The sequence below is a fragment of the Rhinopithecus bieti genome, unplaced genomic scaffold (assembly GCF_001698545.2).
Source record: "Rhinopithecus bieti isolate Rb0 unplaced genomic scaffold, ASM169854v2 scaffold_3734, whole genome shotgun sequence".
NCBI classification, from domain to species: domain Eukaryota; kingdom Metazoa; phylum Chordata; class Mammalia; order Primates; family Cercopithecidae; genus Rhinopithecus; species Rhinopithecus bieti.
This window is the reverse complement of record NW_016804423.1, coordinates 3,435,980-3,449,999: the sequence shown is the minus strand read 5'-3', so window position 1 is coordinate 3,449,999 and position 14,020 is coordinate 3,435,980. Positions and strand designations below refer to the sequence as shown.

The 14,020-nt window shown below is 51.8% G+C and overlaps 1 protein-coding gene across 1 annotated transcript in view; it reads right to left on the bottom strand.

Moving 5' to 3' along the window:
- The window catches only part of COL4A2 (collagen type IV alpha 2 chain), a 208,468-nt gene that overhangs the window by 15,319 nt on the left and 179,129 nt on the right, over positions 1-14,020 (bottom strand). The window contains exons 31-40 of the mRNA XM_017868195.1: positions 13,267-13,437; positions 12,098-12,241; positions 10,434-10,556; positions 9,939-10,120; positions 6,711-6,774; positions 6,434-6,508; positions 4,889-4,996; positions 4,071-4,178; positions 3,111-3,182; positions 1,105-1,230 (exon numbers count right to left, since the gene is read on the bottom strand). Of these exons, the coding sequence (XP_017723684.1) occupies positions 1,105-1,230; positions 3,111-3,182; positions 4,071-4,178; positions 4,889-4,996; positions 6,434-6,508; positions 6,711-6,774; positions 9,939-10,120; positions 10,434-10,556; positions 12,098-12,241; positions 13,267-13,437 (1,173 nt within the window). The remainder of the gene's footprint in view (positions 1-1,104; positions 1,231-3,110; positions 3,183-4,070; positions 4,179-4,888; positions 4,997-6,433; positions 6,509-6,710; positions 6,775-9,938; positions 10,121-10,433; positions 10,557-12,097; positions 12,242-13,266; positions 13,438-14,020) is intronic.

The window sequence follows — 14,020 nt, the reverse complement described above, 5'->3', positions numbered from 1 at the left end:
GATCCCCATCCCTGGCTGAGGCTGTGCTGGTGTACTGTCCTGGATCCTCACCCTGACTAGGGCTCTGGCAGCACCATGCAGCCTCCCAGGATAGTCTGGTTCCTGTTGGCAGCACCCCTCCTCTTTCTCCTATCTTCAGATCAGTGCTGTGGAGCTCTGAGGCTAGGGGATTCCGGAGTTTCTAGCTCTTGATGAGGGGAGAGGGCAGGCAGCAGATCCTGGAGAGTCAGATGTGATCTGCAAGCCTTGAGATATCCCTGCACCCCAGAAAAAGTCAGGGTTGCTGGCCTTCTTGGTTCTGACTTCCTTTCCTGTGGGTGTCTGGTTCTAGCTTCATGGGGAGTTGGCACTAGAAAAACTCAGGCTTTTGTGCATGGAAGCCAGAGTTTTTGTTCCCACCATGGAGCCCAGGGTGCCCAGACTGTCTGTCCAGGTGTGCTGCCCAGCTCCCATACCTGAGCCAGGAGATGCACCTGGTCGGGCTGGTGAGGTGGGTGGGGTGCGGGAGAGGCCCACTGATCTCAGAAACAGGCTCTGGGACTGTGGGCTCATGTACAATGAGACCACAACACCCTTAGCAGACTGGATCCCAGGAAGGTCCTGGTTTCTATTTTTATCTAGGAATGTTTCTCACTGCCATTTAGACTTGAGCCCACCTTGACTGGTGAGCAGGGAGGCTATGGGGTGAGAAGTTAGGTTTCTGGTTATTTCCTACCCAAGTATGGTTCAGCATGGCTCTGCTAGGAGGTTTAATGCATTTATTTATTTGCACATTCACTACCCAGAGTGCTTGTTATGGCAAGGCCTGTGCCAGTGCCCCAGGCACACGGAGGGATCTGACAGGGTCTCTAGGCCAGGGAGCTTATCAGTTAGTCCTGGGGATGGGTGGTCAGGGCCTCACTAACACAGATGGGAAAACATAAATTGCCTAACAAACTAAGACTAGCTCACAGGTTCTGCAACAGGTAGTCCTCCCCAGAAAAACCAGCTCTTTCCTGCACTTCTGAGCAGCCTCTCCCACCCCATAGACACTCCACGGCCCCACCTCGGGGTGGGTTCTGGTTATGGGGACGGCAATGTTGGCTTTGGAATGTGTGGCCTCACCTGGAGCTCCTTGCTCTCCTTTCTGTCCTGGGACTCCCACAGGGCCTGGAAGGGTGTTGGCGTCTCCTGGGTCACCTCTGTCCCCAGGAGGGCCTGGGAAGCCTGGGTCTCCGTGGATGTCGGCACCTGTGGAAGAGTTATGACAGCAGCTGAGGTCGGTGTTTCCAACCACACAGCTGACTTTCCTAAGTGAAAGAACAGCTCGGGGTGCCTCAAAAGCAGGGAAACAGAGGCAGCCATGGTGATTTCAGCTTGCATTACAATATATGGCCTCCAGGTCACAGGAGTGAGATTTGCAAGGGATCTTACAGAGATCACAGTGGAAGCCCTTGGTTTTATGGGTAAGAGGATCGAGGCCCATCAGAGGGTCCAAATTCACAGAAACAGTGGGTCAAGGAGCTGGGACCCCTCCCGGGCCTCTTGGCTCCTGGGGGCTGCTCTTCAGGCTATGCTTAATTAGGTTTTCAAAGTAAACACTGTCTGAAGTCTTCCCCGTTCTCATAACAGGTGTTCATCGCCATCGTGGCAGGAAGCAGCAAGACAACTTGACGAGGATCTCCCGCCACTTGCCCATTGGAACTGGAATGGAGTGTTAATGACGCAGGAGTGCGTGAATTTACATGTCATATACACACACACAAATTCACCTGTAGACAGAGCAATATTTGGCTATATGAAACGTCTACAAGGAGCACATTCTAAAAGCAGCTTTAGGATTATGGGTGCTTTTTTCCCTCTTAAATGTGTTAATTTTTAAATGTGTTTAAATGTGTTAATTTTTTTTCTCCACTGAACATAAATAATTTGTATACATTGAAAAGAAAACAAGGTTATCTTTTGAAAAAAAGACAATCAATAATAAAATGATTCCCCACTTAGTGCCTGATATCCTTCAAATGTTATTTTATTAGTCCTATAATAGATTACAAAATTAAATGAAAAGGACATTAAGATTTAGGGTGAAAATAGCTGAATTTAAAGAAGTTTCAAGAAGCTGCCAAGCCTTCCTGCACTATTGCTATCTCAGCTTCTTGGGGAGGACAGGGTTAAAGGGAAAGCCTGATGATCCTTGTGATAAATAGATCGACATCCAGCTGCTGTTATTATATCCTGGAAGGGCTCAGGATGGAAACCTTACTCTGCCATTGGTTGTTGGAAATAATAAGACTTCCCCTTCAGGGAAAAAAATGTGCTAGAATAGTTTATAAAATAAGCCAGAAAAATGCTATGAAAGGTGTCCGTTTCTTTTCCTGTGGAATAAGAAGCCCTTGGTTCGCCATTGCTATGGACTGATGGTGTCATTCTCCCCAACCCCAAAGTTCATAAGTGGAAGCCCTAACTCCAGGGTGATGGCATTTGAAGGGGGGGCCTTTGGGAAGTAATTAGGGTTACGTCAGGTCATGAGGGTGGGGCCCCAACATGGGGTTACTGCCCTTAGAAGAAGTGACAGGGGAGAGTGGGTGCTCTCTCCTGTGAGGACACAGCGAGCAGCCAGGACGCGGTCCTCCCAGAACCCGACCACGCGGGCATGCTGATCCCAGCCTCCAGCCTCCAGAACTGGGAGGAAACCCATTTCGGTTGTTTTTGGCTCCCAGCCTGTGGGTGCCCAGACTCAGCGCTATCACTGTCTCCAGCATCAGAACTGCCCAGGGGTAGGTGGAGACCGCTGGCTTTGTTATGCCAATGAAATGGAAGATCACAGACACATACTGGGCAGAGTGAATACTCGGACACCTGAGGGGTGCAGGTGCGTCCCACCCTCCACACAGTGCTGCTGAAAAAGCAAGGGCTCTGTTTCTCTTTCTGTCTAAAAGCCTGATGGGTCCATTCAACACAGCAACTGGCTTGAGAAACCGATTCTTAGGGATCACATCTTAGCAGCATACAGGACCACGGGGCCCAGACCCGCCTCTCAGGGCCCATCACATAGCACTTCAGGAAGCCCACCCAGCTCTCTGAGACCCTCCCTTCCCTGAAGTCTGGAGGGCAGACTCAGCACAGAGTACCTGGGGATCCTGGAAAGCCTTTGGTGCCTGGCAAGCCGTGTAAGCCGCGGATCCCACGGAGTCCCGGAAAACCTGTGAGGGTGTCACTCATTGTTATTTCACGTGTAGGATGGCACAGGGGGTTCCGGGTGGGAGAAACCCTCAAGATAACTCAGATGTGTTCTGTTGGCTCTGAAACTGTCACCTGGTACTGTCACCCATACAATCCTGCTAAAGCCCCACAAATAGGAAGCAGCCAAGCCACACGCTCAACTTACACGACATGTAAACTAACTACTCTTATGTTATGTAGGAAAACCACTGAACTGGGACACTGTTTTCATGGAATCTTTTTAACAGACTCACTAGGCCAGAAGGGGCCTGGGGAGGGGTGACATGTCCCAGACCTCTTCTTAACGCCTGGCCACTGTTGCATGTTTGGTTTGTAAAAGCTGCTTGGAACAAATAGCCCGGTGTCATTTCCATTCCCTCTGGATTTCTGAGGGTAAATATTTCTAAAGCAGGACACAGCAAACAGGTGGGAATTCCTTCTGTGACGTGGGCAGTAAGCATGGCAGGGTGGCCCATCTTGGGGTTGCCAGGGGGCTGTAAGGGGGCCCCGGGGTGGCCTGTGCGGCACAGTGGGACACTGAGGCTGCTCCTGCATCCTGATCTCGCTGTGCATCCCTGTGTGGCGATGACAAGTGGACCCTGAAGCCTCCCTGGGAGGCTTTCATTCATCCTTCTGGGAGGTGAAGCCCTGGGCAGATTTATGCATCTGGCTTGATTCCCAGTCGCTGGGGGCACCAGTGTACCCTGTGCTGCTATGTTGGTGCAGACCACCACAAGCCACAGCAAACCTGCCTTTACTCTCATATGGGCCTTCGAAGTCACCCTGAGAGAGGCTGGCCTGCTCAGCGGTGCCTCCTGCACAGCCCACGACTCTGGGTCTGGGTGACCGTGTGTTTTCCGTGGCCTTACCTGGTAAGCCTGGAGTTCCCGGCCAGCCATCATCTCCTTTGCCACCAGGCAGTCCAATCCGCCCCGGCTGTCCCTGCGACCCTGGAGGCCCAGTTAGCCCTGGAAAGCCTGGGAGTGAACACAGCATTAAGTCTGAGCACACAGGACACCTTGGGCACTGCCTGGTGAGGTCCTGGCAGAAGGGGCAGCTGCTCTGGGAGGGGCTGAGGGCCGGAAGGGCTGCAGTGCCAGTTGGAGGAGAGATTAGAACTGTCCCTCAAGCTGGGGATGCAGGTGGTCTTAGACCCCACAAACATATTCAGTAGGATTTGCTCAGCCTTGCCAGAGAGAAAATAGTGTGTAGTTTTAATTCTCGCCCTATTATCCAAATGGATGTCTGGAGAGGACCCTGAGGCAGTGCCTACAGAGATGAGCCTCCTGGTGTTCCCCGGTGCGGAGTAAACACAGCCAGAAGCAGCAGCAACACCGTGGGAAGCCAGCCCACTGTCCGCTCTTCTTCTCTAACCGAGGACGTTCTTAGGGGGTTCTGCATATTCAACGCAAGCAAAGGGATCCCTTACAAACTGTCGGCTTCTATATGATAAACAGAGGCTCGGCCAAAAAGGCGCTTCTCATTCCCCCCCATGCTTCTCTCCAGTTCTCAGGTCTGCCCCCAGCCCAGGTGGTTGTTTCTCTCCACGCCGTCAGCCCTGAGGAAGGCTCCTAGGCGGGCAGCAGGCATGAGTGAGCTTCCAGGGTTGGGTGTGATTTGAGGAAATTGACAACATTGGCTGCCTTTGTTCTGGGGTCTCCGGCTGTGTGGCTGCGGGAGATTTTACCTGTTTGTCCTTTAAGCCCAGGAGGGCCTTGGACTCCAGTCACGCCTGTTATCCCAGGGAAGCCGATGTCACCTTCTGTTCCCTTCTCTCCAAAGAATCCCTTCAGACCTGCAACCACAGACATGCTATTGGAACAGACACCACACCCCTGTGGGCTCCAGGGAACCCCAGCTCTAGTATGTACAGAACCACACTGCTGCGCCTCCAGGAATGGAGAGAGGCATCTAACCGTGCTCCTTTCTCAGCTGATTTTTAACCTACTTCCTCCCTCTGAGCCTGCACTACCCAGCCTTCAAGGCAGCACCCATGCAGCCCTCACTGTCTGAGGGAAAACAGGACACCCGCAGGGACGATGGGCACAGCTGGCCCCACCCTTCCACTGTGGGACCGCAGCTCTGAGACACTGTCTCCTGGTGATGGACGCAGGGGAGGCTCCACTCCAAAGCCTTTCTGGCCCCAGAGTCTAATAAAAACCAAAATGTTCAAAGGGTAACACCAAAAATAATTCTTGGGTGGGGGTAGCGTCTCTTCCCTGACACATTTTCAGTTGAACAAGTGAAGGCATCATTAGAGACACATGGTAATGATGGTCCACGTTTCTATCTTTATAAACCAAACGGCCAGAGTGATGGCCTAGGGTGGGAGATGCAGCCAGCCAAGCGTCAGATGGCTCAGCAGCACCGAGCTCCCCTGTCACTCAGGAGGAAGCCACTGGGAGCCCAGGTCACAGATAACAAAGGAGCCCGGGAGGGCTGGTAAACTGGGGTGCCTATTTCCCAGCAGCAGTTCTCTGATCCTGTGCTCAACTGAACACATCTTTGCATTCCAGAGCAATTTCTAGACAAAGAACTAACCCAGCAGTCTCCTCACTGGTCAAGCCCGGACAGACTCCTTTTCTCCCACCAGGGCCAGCCCTGCAAACACCTGGGGCTCCAGCAACTTGAGCAGTGTGGGGTCCCCCCAAAAGAAAATCCCAAGAAGGAAGAAAACTATCACAAGCCCCTTGAGACGTCACTGCAGGCAGGAATTTAGGAGTGGAACCTCAGTGATGTGCAGAAGGGAAGGGAGGCACTGTGCCATCCCAGCCCCTCCCAGCTCGCTCGGGCTGGTCAGCTGCCTCCGTACCTCTCTTAAGCAATGGCCTGACTCCCACTCCCCCTCTCCTGGACCCTTCGCTGTTTCTGAGAAGCGCGGCTCAGCGACCACCTGCTGCACACCCTCAGGTGTTCCGGGAGCCAGGGTGCTAGTTGGCTTTTCACCAGTTACACTTTATGGGCTGCAGTGACTCTCATTCACCAAGTGTCCATTCTGGCTATTTTCAGTATCAACGAGAGAGACACACAGAGAGAAAGACGTCTTGATTTTGCCTTCAGATTTAACTTAATTAAAAGTGACGGTCTTTCTTGCACATTGGGCTTGAAGACCTCATTCACTACCAAGTGCTTTCTGGTTGTTACCAAATTTGATCTGTTTGGCAAGTCGGGCTCCTAGACAAAGGCTCAGGGCTGTTGTTGAAGATGAAGACATGGAAAATAACTCATGTACCTGGTATTCCAGCGGTGCCCTGCTCCCCCTTCAGGCCTGGTCTTCCTGGTAAATTTATAGTGTCCCCGATGTCACCTGTTAAATGCAAAAGAGATGGCTAAGAACAGGACTTTCCACCGGGAGGCTGTGAGTTTTCCAACTTCTATTTTGTTATATTCCTAACAAGAATAATTTGCTTTAAAATACATAACAGCACTTGCAGGTCTGATACTGACTCACGTGCTCAGAGAGCTCTGAATCGTGGACTCCCTGTTTTCACTGGACGGGCAACACTCACCGAAATCACCGGTTGGGCCGATCTCGCCATACAGGCCTGCTCTCCCTGGGGCGCCTTTGTCACCCTAAGGACAGACACGAACCATCTTAGAAGGCTGTTAGTGAAGTCAGCTGTAACTCTGAAGTTAGCTCACTTGTTTAACTATCCAGTATGCTAACAATAATACTCAAGGTGTGTGATCTTGTCATTTTGCAGAAAACTTGAGTTTTTCAGTATGTATCATAGGTGGTTTGCTTAGCTTTTCTTTTTGTTTATTTTTTTCTTTGAGACAGGATCTCACTCTGTCACCCAGGCTGGAGTGCAGAAGCACAATCATAGCTCAGTGCTGCCTCGATTTCTTGGACTCAAGCCATTCTTCCGTCTCAGCCTCCTGTGCAGCTGGGATTACAGGTGTGAGCCACCAAGCCTGACTAATATTTTTAAAATTTTTAGTAGAGATGGGGGTCTTGCTATGTTGCCCAGGCTGGGCTTGAATTCCTGGGTTCAAGTGATTCTCCCTCCTCTGCCTTCCAAAGTGCTGGGATTACAGGTCTGAGCCACTGTGCCTGGCCTTGCTGTTCTTATGGAACTGTGAAGTGATCCAATGAAACAAGCTTGGCAACTGCATCATAATTAAGGGCCCAGGTCTCGATCACGACGGTGTGGTGATGTCAGCAGCGGCGGTGACTCTGACCACATCCTCGCTCTGCCACGCTTTCCCACGCACACATGGTGGACCCCATCTCAACGACGTATTCACGCCTCATGAAAACCCTGCCAGGGAGGCACCGCTACTTCCCAACGACAGGCAAGGGAACTGAAGCACGGACAGGTTTTGTTTAAGGTCACTCAGCCAGCAAGTGGCAGAACTGGGATTTCCATGTGGGCAGCCAGATTGCAGAACTTGCTCTCTAGATTATAACAGAGACATGGGGCTGCACGCTTCCATCTGTGCACAGAGGGAGACTTCTCCAGAAGGACGTAGGTGGCTGGTGAGGAGGTTGGGAAGATGCCTGGGTTGCTTGGTGGTTTCCTGGAAGCCCTCGTTTTCCTCTCTACAGTGGCTTCCTCTGCAGAGGGAGCATGAGAACTCTGGGCCGCCTTGGTGCCACTGGGAGTTCAGCACTACAGCATCAATGCCCAAGCATGGCCTAACATGAGTCGCTGCAGTATGAATATAGCCAGGCTGGGCACGATGGCGCAAGCCTAGAATCCCAGCACTGTGGGAGGCCGAGGCAGGTGGACTGCCTGAGGTCAGGAGTTCAAGACCAGCCTGGCCAACATGGTAAAACCCTGTCTCTATTAAAACTACAAAATTAGCTGGGCGTGGCAGTGCATGCCTGTAATCCCAGCTACTTGGGAGGCTGTGGCAGGAGAATCGCTTGAACGAGGAGGCAGTGGTTGCAGTGAGCCGAGATCATGCCATTGCACTCCAGTCTGGGTGACAGAGTGAGACTCTGTCTCAAAAAAAAAAAAAAAGCTCCTTTGTGGGAGGAAGGGGGAGGGTATCCACAGGCTGTACCTTTGTTTAGATAACGCTCTATTTTTCTTTCTCAAAGTTTACTTTTCTGAGGCATAACTTAAATACAGTAATGTCCACTCATCTTAACTGCACAGCTCAATGCATTTGAACTCGTGTGTCACTGAAAGACACAGAACGCTGTCAGCACTCTAGGATAACCCCACCTAAAGCAGCTGTGCTCCCGATACCCCATCAAACAGTCTTGTCAGTTCTTGAACTGCACATCGATGAAACTGAATCATGTGTCCTTTGCTGTTTCTGGTTTATTTTGTTCAACATAAAGTTTGGAAATGAAGTTAGGTTGTTGGATTTTACCAAGAATTCTCATTTATTGCTGTATATGGACATAAAATGCACAGATAATGCTGTGTCTGGTCAGAATGTACCATGTTCATTTATTCTTTTCCCTGTTGGTGGACATTTGGGCTGTTTTCTAGTTTTGAGCTGTTATGGATAAAGGTCCTTTGGACATTGTTGTAGGTGTCTTTGGTAGACACAGGCATCTTTCCTTTTTTTTTTTTTTTTTTTTGAGATGGAGTCTTGCTTTGTCAGCCAAGCTGGAGTGCAATGGCACAGTCTCGGCTCACTGCAACCTCCGCTTCCTGGGTTCTAGCGATTCTTCTGCCCCGGCCTCCCTAGTAGCTGGGATTATGAGTGTGCACCATCAAACCCAGCTAATTTTTTTTATTTTTGGTAGAGACGAGGTTTCACCATGTTGGCCAGGCTAGTCTCCATCTCCTGACCTCAAGTGATCTGCCTGCTTTGGCCTCCCAAAGTGCTGGGATTATAGGCAACAGCCACACCTGGCTGGCATCTTTCTTTTCTAAAGTGACCCAAACAGCACACACAGACTGGCTAGAAGATCCTCTCAGCTGCAGATTTTGGGAGTGAGGGGAGGAAGACCCCTGAAGAATTCTGTACACCAAGGTGGGCCAGACACACCGGCAGGCCCTGGCCTGCCACGAAGGGTTCACACCAAGGGGCCCAGACCTTCTGATCTGCTCCAAATGTGCCCATCCCCCTTGGGAAGGCCAGCCACGTGCTGGGGACTGTGAGAGTACACTATCCTTACATGAAAGAGGCTAGAAATGGAATTCTAGGAAATGCAATCTATGGGGAGCCACGCTGTGCTATTTTATATACACTGTTTATACAGCACTCAAGAAAACTGCAAGGTAGCTACTACCTTCATTCCGCAGCTGAGGGAGAAGGTGTGGAGAAGAGCCCTGCCCAGGGTCAGGGCCATCACTGTTACCATCACAACAGCGTGTCTGGCCCACATCAAGTGCTCAACAGACATCTGCCGAACAAACGCTGAGTCAATGGCGGCCCGGATGGGAAGCCAGGCTGCCCGGCCCCAGGTCTACACTGTGATTCAGCCATGGGCTCTCAGGCCTGGTGTCACTGATGTGCTCAATTTCAGAGCTCCGATCCCTGAAAATTCAAGTTTTCTTCTCTCAAGGACCCCATAAAAATGCAGACAACATGCTTCACCCAACACAAGCCCACAGAAGGACCACAGCAGCTGGGTGGCCTCACACCACATCCGCACCGTGTCCACGTGCAGCAGCTCCTTACAGGGCTGTGTGGACCGCGCCAAGCCTGAGGCTGCCCTGAACCTGCCGCTGACACTCTCACCCTAGCAAATGCCAGACCAAAGCATGTTCATTAACAAGCAAAGAGGAGAGGAGCTCACAGAACAAGGCGAGTAAAAGATGCCCACTCACCCGGCTTCCTATGAATCCTGGGAACCCTGTAATTCCAGGGGGGCCAGCCACCCCAGGGAATCCTGGCAAACCAGGGATGCCCGGGGCTCCGATGTCTCCTTTGACTCCTTTGATGTGGCCGGGCCTCCCAGGCAGCCCAGGGATTCCTGACAGTCCTGGGATGCCTGGCATTCCTGGGATACCTGCAGGAAGACCCTGGGGTGTAACACTCTGGTGAGGACGCAGCACCTGCCCTCCCGAGGTTTCCAATGTTGCAGCCTGGATGCATTTTGCTATCCTAAGTGCTGCAAATCTTAAGATGGGAAAGCGAGGTTACTCAGGCATCAGAGAACAACCCTGCACGGGCTGTGGACAAACGGGGTGTCCAGAGACGAAAAGCACGAAGAAAGCCAGGTGTAGGGCACGGGCGTCTCTGGGGACGGAGAGCAGCAGGAGCTGGGGCAGGCTGGGGCAGCAGGGACTAGGGGACCCCTGGCTGCAGGTCAGAAGACTCACCTTTTGCGCCCAGGTACCCTTTCAGTCCCATAGGCCCTTCGTCTCCTTTCTCTCCTTTAATGTCTTTCATTCCTGGCAGGATGATGGGAGGTGGTCCTGGGGGCCCAGGGTCCCCTCGGCTGCCTGGAAGGGAATAGAGTGCTGTCATTTTCTGGGGGCTCCAGACCACGCAGGAGAACACAGGTGAAGACCTGGTCCCTGAGGCACGGGGGCTGCATGTCTCCCCCAAGCGGGAAAGCCTTGGAGAGAGACCAAGGGCTCCGGAGAAGCCTCTCCTGTGTCCATCGGAGTAGTCGGAGTTGGGGGTGGTTCCAGGGTCCTGGGCCTGAGGCCGGAGTCACTGAGCACACAGCACCACAGTGGGTGGAAGTGCCTGCCAGCAGACACAGAGGGAGCGTTCAAAGCCAGTGCGGCTTCCATAGGATGTTTTGTGAGAGGGTCATTTTGTCATGTGTGCTCTGATGGGACTGTGATGGACCTCGGTCACAAGTAGGAAGGCCCATGAGGAGGGCGCCAGCTCCCTGCCCTCCTGTAGGCACCTTCACAGGGAGGAGAAGCATGGAAGGGACGTCTTGGGGGCGTTCTGAGGAGCTGAGGAATTCCAGGAGGGGAGGGGCCCAGAGCTGCAGGCCGGGCGGGAAACTGTGCTAGTTCAGGCTGGGAATGTCCTGGAATCCATCCTCACTGGAGGAGTGAGTGAAATCTGGCTGAGTGAAAATAACTGAGTTTCATTCTCTAAGCATTTACTGTGTATTCAGTACTTGGCTAGAGGCTGATGGGATCAAAATCATAAATTGGTCCTGACCCCACAGAGCATGCCCACCAGTGGAGGGACAGACACCTCCACGGTTAACTTCACCCTAAGGAGGCTCGAGGACATAATTACAGTGGAGCTGAAAATTACTTAATCTTAAAATGCCATTTTTGTGTGTGTGTGTGTGTGAAATAGCCTGAAATCTGTTAACATGAAGACTATTTGAAAACGCCAAGTGTGAGTAAAATCGTAACAAAATGAGCGCCCAAGATTGCAATTACACTCCTGCCGGCGGCCTATGAAGGTTCCCATTTCTCTACCTCCTCACCAACACTCCCTCTCAGTCATTAAGTTTTTAGAGACCACTGTGATTATCTCAGAACAAAAGCATCTGAACAGAAGTCATGAAAATGTGACTTGTTAGTAATAAACTCAATGAATGAGGGGCCTGACCTGGGGGGTCTTGAGATGCCTGTCCGCGTGGGGGTTGAACCCACCTCATGTGTGGCCCGCGTTCTCTCTGGCACTGTGTTACCTCCTTCCACTTGGAAAGCTGTGTCCTCCTGCGCTGGATGGCACTCCCTTCCCTTGGAACTCATCTGTTCCCTGCTTTTCACCGGTCCCCTTCATGTTTACCACAATATACTCATGGTGGAATATGTTTTCATGACATATTTGGTTCTTAGTGATGCCATCATTTTGGTTCTCAAGAGTTCCCTTTGGTTAGGATTATTCCCTTATCACATGGTCAGTGTGTTGAGGCAGGGATAAAGCCCTTGAGTTTTTGTTAGTTCATTTTGTTTGTTTCATCTCGCTTAGGGTTCCTGCATGCATGGGTTTTCATCAATTCATTCTGGGCAATGTCACGCCACCACGAAAGGCTTAGGAGGATGTTAAGAGAGGGACATACCTTTAAAACCTGGCTCACCAGCCACACCCTTCAGACCCGGTATTCCGAAAAATCCAGCCTCGCCTTTGCTCCCTGGAAAGCCGGGTCTCCCTTTGAGTCCAGGCATGCCCTGGAAACCATCCATCCCAGGTGAGCCTCTCTCTCCTTCAGAGGAAAAGAGAAAAGTGCTGGGTTAGACATGAATAAAATGCATGGGACATTTTAATCTCACGTCTCTGTACCGTTTCGGCAATGTGACTCAAGTAAGAAGATTCTGAACCTAAAATAGGGATTTCCGGGGACACCATCTTCTGAGCAACTCTCTCTGTTGATCTCTGCTATTAACAGACAGCATTCCAGAGTCAGCCTGTCTTCAGACCAGACACTGGCAACAAGGAAACATATAAAGGTCAGGCAGGAAGACTAGGAGGGAAATCTGAAGGTGATGCAGGTCCACGGGCCCACAGGCCCATCAAGACAAAGGCAGAGGGGCGCGCTGGAAAGGAGGGCAGCAGTAACACTGCACCTGGCATGGAAACGCGACACAGGACCACGGAAAGACAGATCAATGTCTCCAGCAACGTAAGGACAGACCAAGGTGTCTCCAGCAACCGAAAGACAGACCCATATGTCTCCAGTAATGGAAAGACCAACCCATGTGTCTCCAGCAACGGAAGGACAGAACAGTGTCTCCAGTAACAGAAGGACAGAATTGTGTGTCTCTAGCAATGTTCACGGGCTGGAGGGCTCTGCTTCTAGATTGGCCTGCTTGTGCTGAAATAAACCTATCCCTGTAACCAACTACTTTGCTTTGCTTTGGTTTCAAATTCACCAAATAACCTCTGGATCTGAATCCAGGCTCCTGAGTGGACCTCTCCACACATCTCCCTGTGCAGATGGTCATATTTACAGTAAGATGATGCTTCCCAGGCAACAGCAGTTTGTCTTGGCAAATTCATAAACTGGCTTTGTCAGGTACGTTGGTCCCACCAGCGTCTAAGCAGCATTAACCAGCCGTCCTGGGGCTGCTGTCTCCTGGGTCAGGAGAGTCCCAAGGCCTCCAATCTGCAGATGTGTGAGGCCAGCCCCGCGGCCCACAGAGGTGCCCAGCAGAGCTGTCTCAGGTCAGAGTTTATCAGACCCAACCTCCCCGCAAAGTGACCCCGCAAAGGTAACAGTCACACAATTACCTTTTAGCCCGGGGGTCCCAGGCATTCCATCAATTCCTTTAAATCCAGGGCTTCCTGGATGGCCTCGCTCCCCTGCCAAGCCTGCATCCCCTCTGTCACCAGAGAGACCTTTCATGCCCACAGGGCCAGGAGCGCCTATGTCCCCAGGGTCCCCTCTATCTCCAGGCAGACCTGTCGGGAAGAGGAGCAAATCAAAGAGGGTGGACAAACACACACAGGAAATTTCTCTTCTGCTTTTACAGCAGAAAGAACATCATCTTACTTCTGAGTGTTCGGTAAGAAAAGCTTCTTGGAAGGAAAGTGGAACGCCGCCATGTTGGGGTGAGTTTCCAAAGTGTGGCCTGAGCGGGACCCTGGGGCTGGCCTTTCAGAAGAGGTCTTTATCTGGAGGTTGAGGCTGTGCTGGGGGTGCCAGCCAACATGGCTTTCCCTCTGTAGCCTTCAGAAGCCAAGGGACGAAGCTGTTTGGATGCTGATCTGAGTGGGGGGCCTTGGTCACTGGGCTAGTCAAGAGCTGGCCTGTTCCTCGCAAACATCACTGGCTCCAGCCCGGAGTTAGTCTGGGGGACCCTCCAGCTGCCCATTTGCTGCCGCTGCCTCTTTGGTCTCTGTGTTCCCATCTCACCATTGCCACTGTCATGAGCCTGGCAGCTCCCAGCCCATAGCTGTCCTCGCGCCTCCCCCGACTCCAAGCCTTCCGAGGACTGCCTGCTGAGTCCCTAAAATCCCTTCTTAATGCATTTCTCTGTTAAAA